The 13,552-nt window shown below is 34.0% G+C and overlaps 1 protein-coding gene across 1 annotated transcript in view; it reads right to left on the reverse strand.

Moving 5' to 3' along the window:
* Positions 1–1,376: 1,376 nt before the first annotated feature.
* LOC110660413 (insulin-degrading enzyme-like 1, peroxisomal) overlaps positions 1,377–13,552 on the reverse strand; it is a 32,061-nt gene continuing 19,885 nt past the window's right edge. Inside the window, exon 14 of the mRNA XM_058142899.1 lies at positions 1,377–1,504. Coding sequence (XP_057998882.1) covers positions 1,397–1,504 — 108 coding nt within the window. The 3' untranslated portion in view covers positions 1,377–1,396. The remainder of the gene's footprint in view (positions 1,505–13,552) is intronic.

Consider the following 13,552-nt stretch of genomic DNA (forward strand, 5'->3'; position numbering starts at 1 on the left):
TCAAAGAGACGAGCATCATAGATTGCAAACCCGTACATATTCCCATAGATCCAAATATCAAACTTGTTCTTGGACAAGGAAGCCATTAGAAGAACCTAGCAAAGATCGAGGGCTGGTGGGCAAGCTGAATTATCTTATAATAACACGACCAAATATCTCATTTGCTATTAGTTTGGTATGTCAGTTTCTCCAAGCTCCATGTAGTGATAACTAGAATGCAATAATTCGCATTCCTAGGTATATCAAAGGATCTCCTAAACAAAGTATATTGTATGAAGATAAGGTAATTCACAGGTTATTGGGCACTCTGATGTGAATTGGGCAGTTTCTCTTGTAGATAGGCGATCTACTTTGAGATATTGTGTTATGATTAAAGGGAATCTAATATCCTAGAAGAGTAAAAAGCAAAATGTAGTTGCCAAGTCAAGTGCAAAAGTAGAATACAGAGCTATGGCTCTAGCAACTGGTGAGTTGATCTGGTTAAAATAACTTCAAGAATTAAGGTGTGGGTAAGTTAAATAAATGACACTAATATGTGACAATCAAGCTGCCCTACATTTTCCTTAAAATCCAATTTTTCATGAAAGAACAAAGCTTATAGAGGCAGATTTCCATTTTATTAAACAAAAGATCAAATTAGGATGTATTGCTACTAGTTTTATTAATTCAAATAACCATTTAACAGATGTTTTCACTAAGTACCTTAGAGGATCTCGAGTTGAATATATTTGTAACAAACTTGAAGCATATGATATGTATGCTCCAACTTGATAGGAAGTGTTGAGATTGTCTCTTATCTACTTAGGTTATCTGTTGTACTTAAGTAGTTTAATAGGATTACAATTCTTAAGTATAATAGGAGTCCACTTCCTTTTTGTGATGTGTGTGCGTGCGTGTGTGTGTGTAAAGCAATATGAAAAACATAGTAAATGAATATATATCTTGATCGTTATCTTTCGGTCCTTTTGACTTTTACTACTCCAACAATTACTCTTCAGTTTAGAAGGCTTCCTCTTTGTTATAATTGAGGCATTATATATTTCAATCTTTATTATAAAACAAAAACAAAACAAATAAATGAGAATAATGTAGTGATTAAAATTTTTGTCCATGAATGTAGGCTGCTGGCAACCAAACCACGTAAATTATTTTCTTATTCTTTCTTTACTCTCAACACAATTTCATACTATTTTAAATTTTATTTTCCAGTAATTCTCTACTAGTTTTAGGCTCTAATCTCTCCCAATACAAGCCAAACAAACAGCAAATTCAAGATCACATGCAATCTTTCATGAAGATAGATGCCAAGAACAAAGAAAAAGATTTACAATAATGAATATTTAAGCTTCTCATTCTGCATTGAACAAATTTATAACTTTTAAATGCACTAATAAACTTACCGGGCATTGGTTGGAGAAAGCTGATTTATCACTGAATGAATTATGCTTGGGTTGAATTTGGAAGGCATGGAGGATTGAACTAGCCAATCCTTTGGAGGATATAACTGAAACCCCAAAAGAAGAAATTAATAGACAAGTATCATCAACATCTCACAGCAAGAGAACAAATATTAGCTCCCAATTTTTGTAGTATAAGCTGAAAACATTTGAGGACTCCATTGATATTAGGCGTTAGAGTTCTCAATCACTTTTTAAGGATTGCTTGTTTCATTGATCAAACCATTGAATCAGTAGTTTGCTTGACAAAAATGATAAGTGATGCATTTTAAATCAATCTAGTATCTATAATCATCTTAGGAGAATAATTTGTTGTGTTCTATAATTCCATACTCACATTATAAGTGTAAGGTGAAATAGATATACTTGTCTAATTGATACATGCATATAAGCAATTATGCTTATAATACAAACATATACTTTTTAGTACATGGAAACATACACAACCACACATAAAACTTTTAAAAAATAGCTAAGAAATAATGATGCATAAATTACTAAGTACTCCCAGGATAAAAGTTTCTCCCACGCTAATCAATCATGGTTCAGTTCAGGGCTACTTTCATTAGGTGCAAACAAATTATGAGTTGTTAACTTTAAATTTCATAGGACCTTATATTAGACAAAGAAATAGTATAAAATAATTTTCAGTAAACTCACCAAAACGTATAAACATGATGACTTATCTCCTACAATACAAAAGTAATTTAAAAATTGGCCATCCTTATGAATAAGGTAGTCATGGATTATGGATTTAAATCGCGGTCACAGGTAATGGAAACAGGTTTATAATGAGTTGTAACATAATGATAACAACCTATCACTACGCAATTATTTTTTTGAAAAATTTGCAAAGTTTAAACTAAGGTATACAACTAAATAATAACTATATATACATTAAATAAAAACACTAAATCCATCATTTTTAGACATCATTAACATTAATCAATTTAAAGCTAAAATAAGTATGTAGATGGTAGAGAATAATGCTTCGTACTATAAATTTAACAAAAAAATTTAGCATCAAACATAATATTCTTTAACCAAAAAAAAAAAACTCACCTTTTACAAGTTAAAAATGTATTGAACTAAAAAGATAGTTGATGATCCTAACTCAAGAGAGAAAAAGTGAAAGATTTGTAGAAAGATAAAAAAGTTTAGATGAAAAAAAGTTTAGATGAAAATTTGAAAAAGTGAAATACAATAGCTTAAAACTCCCCAAACCAAGACAAAAGAACAAGGAACAGTTGATGTCCCCATCTAGCTTAAGAAAAAAGTGAGGTAATGGACCGTTACCATTTCTTAATGGTAAATAGTAGTTGTTACATTACATAACAGGTGCAACGACCGTGATAGGAATATTTTTATTTTTGCCTTTAAATAACGAGTGTCATGATAACAAGAGAGCAAAAAACTTATAAATAATAATGTAATTATTGTTATTCAAAACTATGTTCATGGTGTAAGAAGTCCTAAACATGCTATTAGATCAGACAAATGCTATTAGAATTTGCTGATTTAAAAAATAATGATTCATATAATTTATTTTCTGAAAATAATAATAATAATAATAATAATAATAATAATAATAATAATAATAATAATAATAATAATCCAACTAGACAATACACAATCATCAACAAGCCGCAACATTAACCACTAAACCTTTTCGCAATATGGCATCAACATTTAACATTTTTAAACCCGCCTTCCTCATTTTTTAAGGAATTTTTTTTTTTTGTGTATACCTTTCAATAATATGTGGGTATATTCATATGTGCTAACATTACGGCTTATCATGTTACTTTGTAATATAATGTTCTTGAGTATGGGGTGAATTTTAAAGCATCTCTTATATTTTTTTTCATCCCAAAGCATCTCTCTTACGTTATTCTTCTCTAAGCATCTCTTATATTTTTTTTTTGTCCCAAAGCATCTCTTACATTACTCTTCTCTTTATTAAAGAAAAGGAAAAAAGGAATATGGTGTCACTTCACATCTAAATTTTAATTTCTTCACTATCTCTTAAGGTTAAGCCATTTCATCATATCAAACAATTCTTTGATAAAAAAAGATGAGGTGAAACATAAAAAACTTGTTTTTTACTTTTCTGTTACATAAAACATGTAATAAGGTAGCAAAATTTATGCTTTTCCTAGAATCAAGGTATTTCCTTAGAAAACAATTTGGTTGACTAATAGCTTAGGAAAGTGTGGGCAAGCCAGATGGGCAAGCCAGATACTAAGTGTATCAGCTATGCGTTTTCAAACTTCTACTAAATGGATGCAGGAACTTGACTACACTTGTAATATCCGCCACTTTCCGATATCGGAATATCTATCCTTAATGGAATATTCTGGTGAAAATTAAAATTTCACTGACAAGGGAGTGGCGATAAGATGTGAAAATATATTCATATACATGTGTTTGAGATATTTAAATGTATTTAAAAATAAAAAAAATTTTAAAGGTTATATTTCCTAAAAGGGTTTTAAGTGTGTTTTTGGGCAGAAGGAACTTCGATAGTCGAATGATGGACTTTCGATAGCCAAAGTCTCTTTTTCAGCTTAAATCTCTTTTTGAACATAATAGACTTCGGCAACCGGAACTAAGGCTTCTGATAGCCGAAAGTCCCTCCACTATTAAGATTATAAAGGGACCAAAACTCATTTTTCTGCTCAAAATACTAAGGTTTCCTTTTCTTCTCTCTCTCTCTCTCACAACTATTGGGTTATACGAGCTCCGAAGAGATTTCCTTGGGTTTTTCATGATCTGAAGGTAGATTCTTCCATTTAGAAGTTTGAAAGAGTAGATTCAAGTTTTAGGGTAACTTCAAGTTTGAAAATAAGTCATGTCTTTGGGGCGCAGAGGTTGTTGAAATAGAGGAATGGGGACTGAAGTCACTAAGAAACATGTTAGGGCATGATGAAAGAGAGGTAAGTACCAAAGTTGATTAAAGTTATGAGATATCAAGTCAAGTGCACAAGAGGCATGGAGGGTACTAGAGATGTTAGAAAAAGGATGAGTAATAAAAGTAAGAGTTTTGCTATGAATTGACAATGATAGGCAGGGCATCACAACAAAGTTGGAGAGCAGCAGAACCTGTTTTATAGCATACAAAGAGTTTTGAAGAATAAATGTTTGCATTTCTCCCAATAATCCACTTTTCTTTATCCCCTATTTACTCGAAAATTCGGGAACGAATTTTCTTAAGGGGAGAAAAATGTAACAACCCGATATATATATATATATATATATATATATATATATATATATATATATATATATATATATATATATATATATATATATATATACATAATATATTTTAATAATTTTAATTATAATTTATTACTATCTTATTCAAGGTACTAAATTAGTATTTTCATAATAATGTTATTTTACTTTATGAATATTATTTTTACATGTATTATTATTACAATTATTTTAAACTGTTATTTGTAATATTGTCTTTATTAAAAATAAATTAAAGTTAATTTATTAAATTAAAATAAAAATAATTAAATTTCTTTAGAGTATATTTTTTTTTAATATTACTAAAATTTTATTAAATTTAAATATAATAAAAGAATTTTAGACCTAATCGAAAATATCTAAAAAGTTTAGGGACTAATGGTGTGTGTAATTAAAAGTAAAAAAAAAACCCAAAAATTTATCGTGCAGAACACCCCCCCCCCCCCAATTTTCTTTCTCTCTCTTTGACCTCTCTCCCTCCCTCACTTTCTCTCTCCCGTTTCCCTTTCGACCGGCAAACCAGCGACGTCGATGGTCGACCATTAGACTCCAGAGGTGACAAGAGAGCTTCATGGCAGCTGTAGCACCCCATCTAGCGCGTTTTGGAGGAGAGAGAGAGAGAGCAATGCGATGCACCACTTTTCAAGGTAGTTTCCAACCAGCTCCGATGACCATTCGACAAAAGGAAGGTGGCGCTCGACTCTTGGGACCACAAGCTTCTCTTCCCGACTGGTGGGGTCTCATTCCATGGAGGTTTCCGGCAAGAATCGAGGAGAGAGAAAGGGGAGAGAGAAAATGGTGGTAGTGGCTTTTCGACTCTTTTTCCAACGATTTGATCGTTGGATCAGAAATCTGAGACCATCGATGGACTCAGCGCATCGAGACCTTCAAGATGGGACCAACCCCGCTCCGATCAGACACTATTTGAAAAAGGCAATTATCGAACAATCCAGAATGCTTGGTGAGATTTTCGAACTTTTTCAATTCTCAAAAATTAAAAATAATTTTATGATAATTATTAATAATTTTTGGGCTTAATTTAGGTGCGATCGGATCAATGATAGCTCAACAGCACCCAGGGCCCAGTTTTCGGCCAGATCCAACTATCCAGCGGCTCATCTCAGAACGTGGCCAATATTACATTCAATCCTAGTATTTTCAGGCACCTCGAATGCGTTCCAATTGTCAGAATTGACATAGGCAAACCCCAATCCTAAATTCCCTATTTACCCATTGCCAGGTTTCAAATAAAAATTCATAAAATATTTGTGGGTAGTTAGAAAATTATAATTTCTTTTGCAATAGCTTTATAACATTATTAAGGATCGCAGGGCAAAATTTAGAATTTTTACAGCTCATTTGCGTAATTTTTACAAAATATCAGTTTTAGGGACTAAAATGTAATTTTTTAAATTTTGTGGGTTTTGCCTGGTTTGGAAAGCCCAGGAGGGGTCATGTAATGTTGATAAGATATGGATATGGAATTTGTGATTTAGAAGTGTTATTTGGATTATTTTGCAGGTTGGGTAGGTCCTAGGTATAGGGAAAATTTTGTCGGATTTTCTGCAAAACTTAGATTATCCTTCGACTCTTTAAAGTTTTGTTTTAAGTAAATATTAATAATTTTGTGATATAATTTTTAGATTAGCCGGGTTAGCCTTCCTCTTCCACCCAACTGCCACAATGACTTGTGAAGTACTGTGAATAGATATTAATTTTACTTATAATTTTAATATTATTATGTATTCAAGGCATGTTTATGCATTACTTAAAAATATTTGTACATAATTATTTGTTAGGCATACCTTATATTGCATTTGTATTTTATTACATTACTGTGGTTGTTGCTTTATGGCAATCTAGAGCTGCGTGTGTGAGTTGGTATACATGTGGTCTGTATATGGATATGGGTAGGACACGTAGATGCAGCTGGAGTTTGACTCACTGGGATCTGGTCTTTATTATAGATAAGTCAAGGTAAGCACGGATTGAGTTGATCTCGCTGGGGCCCTTTGGATATTAAGAGAAAGTCTGGCTTTGTGTTGATCTCGCTGGCAGAGGTTGGAACTAAGAGAGTTGTATAGGGGATCAGCTCCCATATATATATGTGTGAGTATGGATTTGACACATGGGTGTGTGAGTGCTCCAGATTGCCTTTGGTATGATTATGACTTGACTTATTTGAACTATGTGAAGATATTGCATTTTAATTTTAGGGATGCACTAGACTTGGATAGTGATGAGATTAGAGAGAATTGAAGAATTTGTTGATATATATCAATGTGTTACAATGATTCAAATTTATACACAAAGGCTAGAGCCTTAATAGGAAATAAAATAAAAGCTAATAAATACAAATATACTAATAAATATAAATATCCCTAATATCACTAATTTACATTCTAATTTATAGCTAATGCAATAATTAAGGGATTCTAACAGATAGTTATAAAAATTGTATGTAAAATCAATATCTTACTCTATGAGTAAAACACTCACTCCCGTTCACCATTTTTCCATGTTACAGGAGAGCTTTTCTGTCCTTGAGTTTAACCCGCTTCCTTCCTTGTAGGTCCATTAGCTGCTACATCAATATTTTATGTTGTTAATTTGAACTCTAGAATTCCTCATATGCTAGGATTATCTTATTTGGTTTGGGAATGGTGAAAGATTGTTATTTTGAAATTGTAAACCTAATATCAAGCATGTATATTGAATGGAATGGATTTTTATAATGGATGAGGGAACTGAGCTCCCATTAGACTTCATTGATTGATTGAGGATTGAAGGGTGAGCTGAGCTCCCCAAATTTTGTATATTTTGTGATTACAGGTCAAGTGAGTTGAGAACTCCCCATTAGATGCTCTATATTATGGTCGAACTCTGTCCAATTGATTTCTTGAAAATGGGCTTGGATATGGGCTTTAAGATTGGACTAGAGAATAGTGAGGCTTACTACATGCTTTGGGGGTCTTATGCTGACTCAAGTCCTAGTGTCGGTCTAGTCCGTGGGATAGAGTTGTGACAGTTTCATGGTTCCTAAGGCCTAGAATAAGATATTATGATATATATAAAATGTTAGAACCTTGAATAACACTCTAGGATCCAATTTCATAGGATCAGGCTTAAGGGACTCGAAAGGTTAAGGATCCGAGGATAGCTACCACTCAAGTTAAATGATTGATAGACCTCATTAGGTGAGTAACTCTAACCTTAATAAAATGTAAACTTTTCAAATTTAATTTATGATCTTCCTCATGCATCATGTCATTTATTTAGAATGTATATATCTTAAATATAAAGATATTACATAATTGCATAATTATTATTGGTGCATTAATGGATATTGGATGACCCATTGACTCCCTCCATATTTATGATTATGTTATGTTATGTATGTTATGGATCTATAAGTAAATTCCATAGGGAGATCTTTATGATGCCCCATCAGGTAAGATCTATAAGTTGCCTCAGGTGCATAGCACATGTCATATTTTAAGCGAAAGTCCTGAGGAGTCTGTATGAGTCGGGCACATTGGATTTGGAGAGTTATTGGTGACACATCCATCCTACGTGAAATATTTTGTGATGCAAAAACCTATGTGAATGATGCATTGCATAAGTACGAATTAAATGATATAATTAATATAGGTTACTTTACTCACTGAGCTTGTGTAAACTTACTCCTTTCCCCTAATCGCTAGATAATAAGTGCATAATTTATTAATTTTACTCCCATCATATTTAGTATTCTAGTGTATTTTTATGCCTAATTCAGTTGATTAAAGTATAATTATTATTTAGGCATATTTTTAGATAGTTGTTGAAATAATTATATTAAATGGAGAAATTTTCGGCATTTCCATTAATTTGACCTTTACTGTGTTTTTCAGGTGTTTCTGAAGTTGTGGGTCTCCGAATTTAATGCTATTTAATTCGTTGAAAAGCAAAGTCAAAGTACTACAAATGACAAAGAGGGGCCAAAGCCCAGATCAGTCTCTAAGGTTGTCAAAATTAGTTGTGAATCTAATATAAAAGCCCAGACTTGATGTGTCATGATCAGTTTCAGTATTTATTTTGTATCTGGAGTTCCAGATGTCTAAATGAAGCAAACCCAAGCCCAATTGAACCTTAAGAGCCACTTCTACAACTTCTATGAAGGGTTGGAAGCGAAATAAGACTGTTTTAATTGTCAAAAATGGCAATGAAGTCGTCATTATGGGCTGGATACTCTGTCAAGACCAGTCTCGGTTTTTTGCCCATAATGGGCTGTAGACCTCGGATTTGGGCAAATCAGTATCCGTTGGAAAGCTAAGAAATAGGGCTAAACTTTCCTAAAGAAGGTAGAGACAGATTCGAAAGGGAAGTGGCTGAAAAACGATCATGATTGCAGAGCAGAAAATCTATCTTTTGAATTTTAAAACTTTTTCAAGTTTGGCTTTTATTTTTTGATTAGGTTTTGGAGTATAAAGACCATCTTTGGGCAGCAGCCGAAATACACCATTCAGACTTTCGAACACCATAGAAGACCTTCATTCTCCATTCTCTTTTTAGATTTCTTCTTTATTTTTCTTTAATTTTCTGTAAGCCATGAACATGAGTAGCTAAGTTCTAAATTCAGTTCAAGGGATTCTAGTTTTTATGCATGATTTGTGAGACCAGGTTCTTAATTTAAATTATGCCTTTTTGAATATCTATTATTTCCTGATTTAATTGTTTTTGATCTATTGAATGATTTGCTAAAAAGACCTATTAGTTAATTGTTTGATTTGATCAATTGCTAATTCATCTTCATAATCCGTAATTGTTGTATAAGGTTGAATATGAGTAGCAATTAGGTTTTATTGATTATGATCCAAGTTTTCGATAATAACCTAAGGAAACAATAGGGTGAATTAAATGATTTATGCTTTATAAATTGTTGTTCAACTTAACTACTTCCTGTTCTTAAAGCAGTTATTAATTTGATGACGATTTCTTAATACCAATTCAGTTAATAATTAGAGTCAACAAGAGTGCTGGGCTCGAATTGATGAGTATAAGGAAGTAAGGGGTTTTACCTCGCTGCTTGGTAAATCTACGTTAAGTATTCAATAAGAGATAATTATATTTCTTTTGTCTATGATCGAGTCATGCATTGGAATGTGAATCACTTTTGACTAAAGTTTATTTAAATTGAGAGTTTCATATTTAAATTTAGTTCTTTAATTTCTGAACTTGATTTATTCTGATTTAGTGTTACAACCTTCCCCCCAACCTTTGTTCTTTTTCTGTTACACAAGTGCACGAAATTTGGTAACTTAGTCTCTAGGGTTCGACCTGAATTACCACTTACTGCAAAAAATATTTCATTACTAATAATTTCAGTTAATTTAATTTTTGGTGGATTCGGCAATCATCACTAGATGCAGGGTTGTAAGACTAGAAGAGCTCTTTGAAGAGAGAGTATCAGGGGTAGCTTTAGACTTTTTCTTTATGTGTAATGTATGGGTAGATGAACATATAAAATTTGAATGGATAATATTGTACTGGTGATTAAAGAAATTTGAATTTATATAGTATTTTTAAGTATAATAATGTATATGTTATGTTAACTCTTTTTGGGAGTATGTATGTTAAACTATTATGCTTTAGTGCTTATGCATGTTAAGGTTCAAATTCTAAACAAAATTTATATTGTGAATGTCCAAGTATATATGAAAAGACTAAAGTGTGATGGTTTGGAGTATGTTTAGATGGCGAGATACAGGAATATGTGTATGTTTTACAGGTTTTAGGCTTGCTATGGGGTTTGACAGCCTTAAGCTGACCTGATCCCAAGCATTAGTAACGGCCCTTAGTTTAGGTCGTTATAAAGTGGTATCAGAGCTCTAGGTTAGATGAGGGGGCCTAGATGTTAGTAAAAGTATAAAAGAGAGGTGAAAGGAAGTATGTTGACCAGCATAGTTAGGAATATACATATCCAATAGAGTCGAGTCTCTATATGTTATATGATGAATGTTATGTGTATGTTAGGTTTCATATTATGCCTAATTATATGTTGTGTATTTATGTGAATGCACATTAACTTTTTGTGTGCTCAACACTTCTTGTTTGCTTCTAGAAATGTGAGGTTCAAAGCGGTCCACTAGGTTGGCTAGTGCTCCACCCGTGAATGAGGGTATTGGAGCACTACCCGTTAACCTTATTGTCAGGGAGAGAGTAAGCAAAAGTGGAAGGGGGAATCTTTATGAGGTTCTAGAAGGTCCTTTGAAGTTAGCAGGGAGACTGCATGTGCATCCAGAATGTCTATAGATGCACCAAGGAGTTCTCATAGCTTCTCCCAACAGCATGAGAATCTTGAGTTTGTAGGCATGGGAAGAGTGGAAGAAGATAGTTTTGTAGAAAGAGGAGATAAATCAGAGTTTCTATCTCCTTCGCAGCCAAAACCAGAGTATAGGTTTGGGTATTAATATCCTTAGCAGGGAAGTTTTGGAAACCTTGGATTTATGGACTACCCCCAATATCATTTTTTTATGCCCTACCCACTTTACTTTCCACTATACAACTCATATCCCATGTACCCTCCACAATAGTGCCCCCAAAGTTCTTCAATCACCATGGAAACTCAAAATCCCATGGAGGGAGTTACAAGAGAGCAAGTGCCACCACCATCCCCTGTAACTCTGACAGTTCCTGAAGCTCTTACAGTTCCTACACAAGAGACCAGGACAAGTAGTCAAGGTAAGGCAAAGATGACGCACTACTTAAAGCTGGATGCTTCCAAGTACAAGAAATGAGGAGATCCTTTCGAGTATGTTAAGGCGATCAAAATGATAGCTGATAAATTGGACACCAGTGATAGTAGGGCCATTTAGATAGCCGGCTTTGTTGATGACAAGTCCTATATTGTTGACAAGGTCGACAATATGACCTAGTCTCAATTTATGGCAGAGTTTACTAATTGGGTTTTTCCAGAAAGCTCTAGGGACTGAAGGTGGTGGAGTTTAAGCAGTTGAGACCCACTTTACCTTTTAATGAGCCGCCTCATTTTGACACCCGCTTGGTGTGCTCTACAAACACCCTCGTGCACTTGTTGCATTACTCTTAAGGCCTCAGGAGAGCCAAGGAACCTGAGCATAAGACCATCAAAGTCTTTCGAAAATAGCTCTCCTTCAAGTAACACGTAGTTCAAAGCCTGTATTTTGATGCAATGGGACACCTTGACTTAAGGGCCCTCCAAGTACCTTTTCAACAGAGTCCTCTTGTCATCTATAACAACTAGGTTAGTATTAAACAAGTCAATTGGTAGACCCCTCTCCTCAATCGATGGATGTTTTATCTTTCTAACCAAGATCATTTTATGAGTCAGCTTACCTAGGACATCTTCAAGTTAGAAGGTAATTGGGCCAGTTCATTTGCTTCCCAATTGGCTTCCTTAGGAACATGTGTGAAGGATACTTCTCTGAAACAATCCAGGAGCTGGACTGCTGTTGCAAAGTACAGAGTTAGGAAGAAGCTGTCGCACTTTTACTCCACTACCAATTGTTTGATGACTAATTGCAAATCACTCATGATATATACTTCCCTTGCCCCCAATTCTCTGAGAATCTTCAAGCCGATAATTGGTGCTTCATATTCAGTTTGGTTGTTAGTGCATTGGAATTTCATATCGAAAGATACTGTCATCTTAATTCCTACAGGTGAAGTGACTATAACCCCAGTGCTCGATGACATCTCTATTCTGGAACCATAGACTTCATGGTTCCTTCTCGGCACTGAAGATGTTCAAGTCCTGCCCAACTGGCTCCACCACCTCCAAGCAAGAGTGGTTTGCTAGAAAATCTGCAAGCACTTGTCTTTTCATAGCTTTCTGAGGGAAGTAAACTAAAGTAAATTCTGATAATGCCAATAACCATTTTTCAATCCAACTAGTGATTAATGGTTTAAACAACATATATTTCATCAAGTCAGTTTGAGAAACAGCATTAATTTCACACTAGAGAAATACAAGGCTAAACAAAGCTTTTGTATAGGAGAGTACCTAATCTCTATGTATGTAAGATTTCGACTGAGGTAGTACACTGCTTGCTCATGACACATCTGATTATCCTGTGCCAACAGATAATCGATAAAGTCAAAAGCTGCAAACAAATAAATTTTCAATGGATCACGTCCTCTGGGTGGAGCTAGCACTAAGCAGACTAGTAAGGTATTCCTTGATTTTATTGAAGGCCTGCTAGTGCTTTTTTTTTTCTGCTTGAACTCACTTTCCTGCCTGAGTTTTAAGAAATCAAAAAATTCTTTGGCCTTCCCTGCAAGGTTAGAGATAAATTGTCTTAAATAATTTACATGCCCTGAGAATCTCTACAATTGTTTCTTCATCTGTGGTGTTTGGCTTCTTGGATTGCTTTGGTTTTATTCTAATCAACCTCAATTCCTCTCTGATGCACTAAGAATCCCAAGAAATTTCCAGCTTTAACCCTAAATGCACACTTAAGGGGATTATTTTTTAGCTGGTGTTGTCTCATCCTCTGGAAACTTTTTCTCAAGTGCTCCAAGTTATCATCTACCTTCTTAGACTTCATCACTATGTCGTCGATGTACAACTACATAAAGTGTCCCAACATGTCGTGGAAGATTGCATTTATGGCCCTTTAGTATGTAGCCCTAGCATTCTTCGCCGAAAGGCATGACCAATCATTCAAATGTTCCAATGGAATCATGACATCTGAAGGCGGCTTTGGGCACATACTCTAGTGCGATGAAAATCTGATTGTAGCTTGAGAAATCATTGAGGAAGAATAATAATTCATTTTTAGCAACAACATCAACAAGCATGTCCACTATTGGCATCACAT

Source organism: Hevea brasiliensis, unplaced genomic scaffold (assembly GCF_030052815.1).
Source record: "Hevea brasiliensis isolate MT/VB/25A 57/8 unplaced genomic scaffold, ASM3005281v1 Scaf89, whole genome shotgun sequence".
Taxonomy (NCBI): domain Eukaryota; kingdom Viridiplantae; phylum Streptophyta; class Magnoliopsida; order Malpighiales; family Euphorbiaceae; genus Hevea; species Hevea brasiliensis.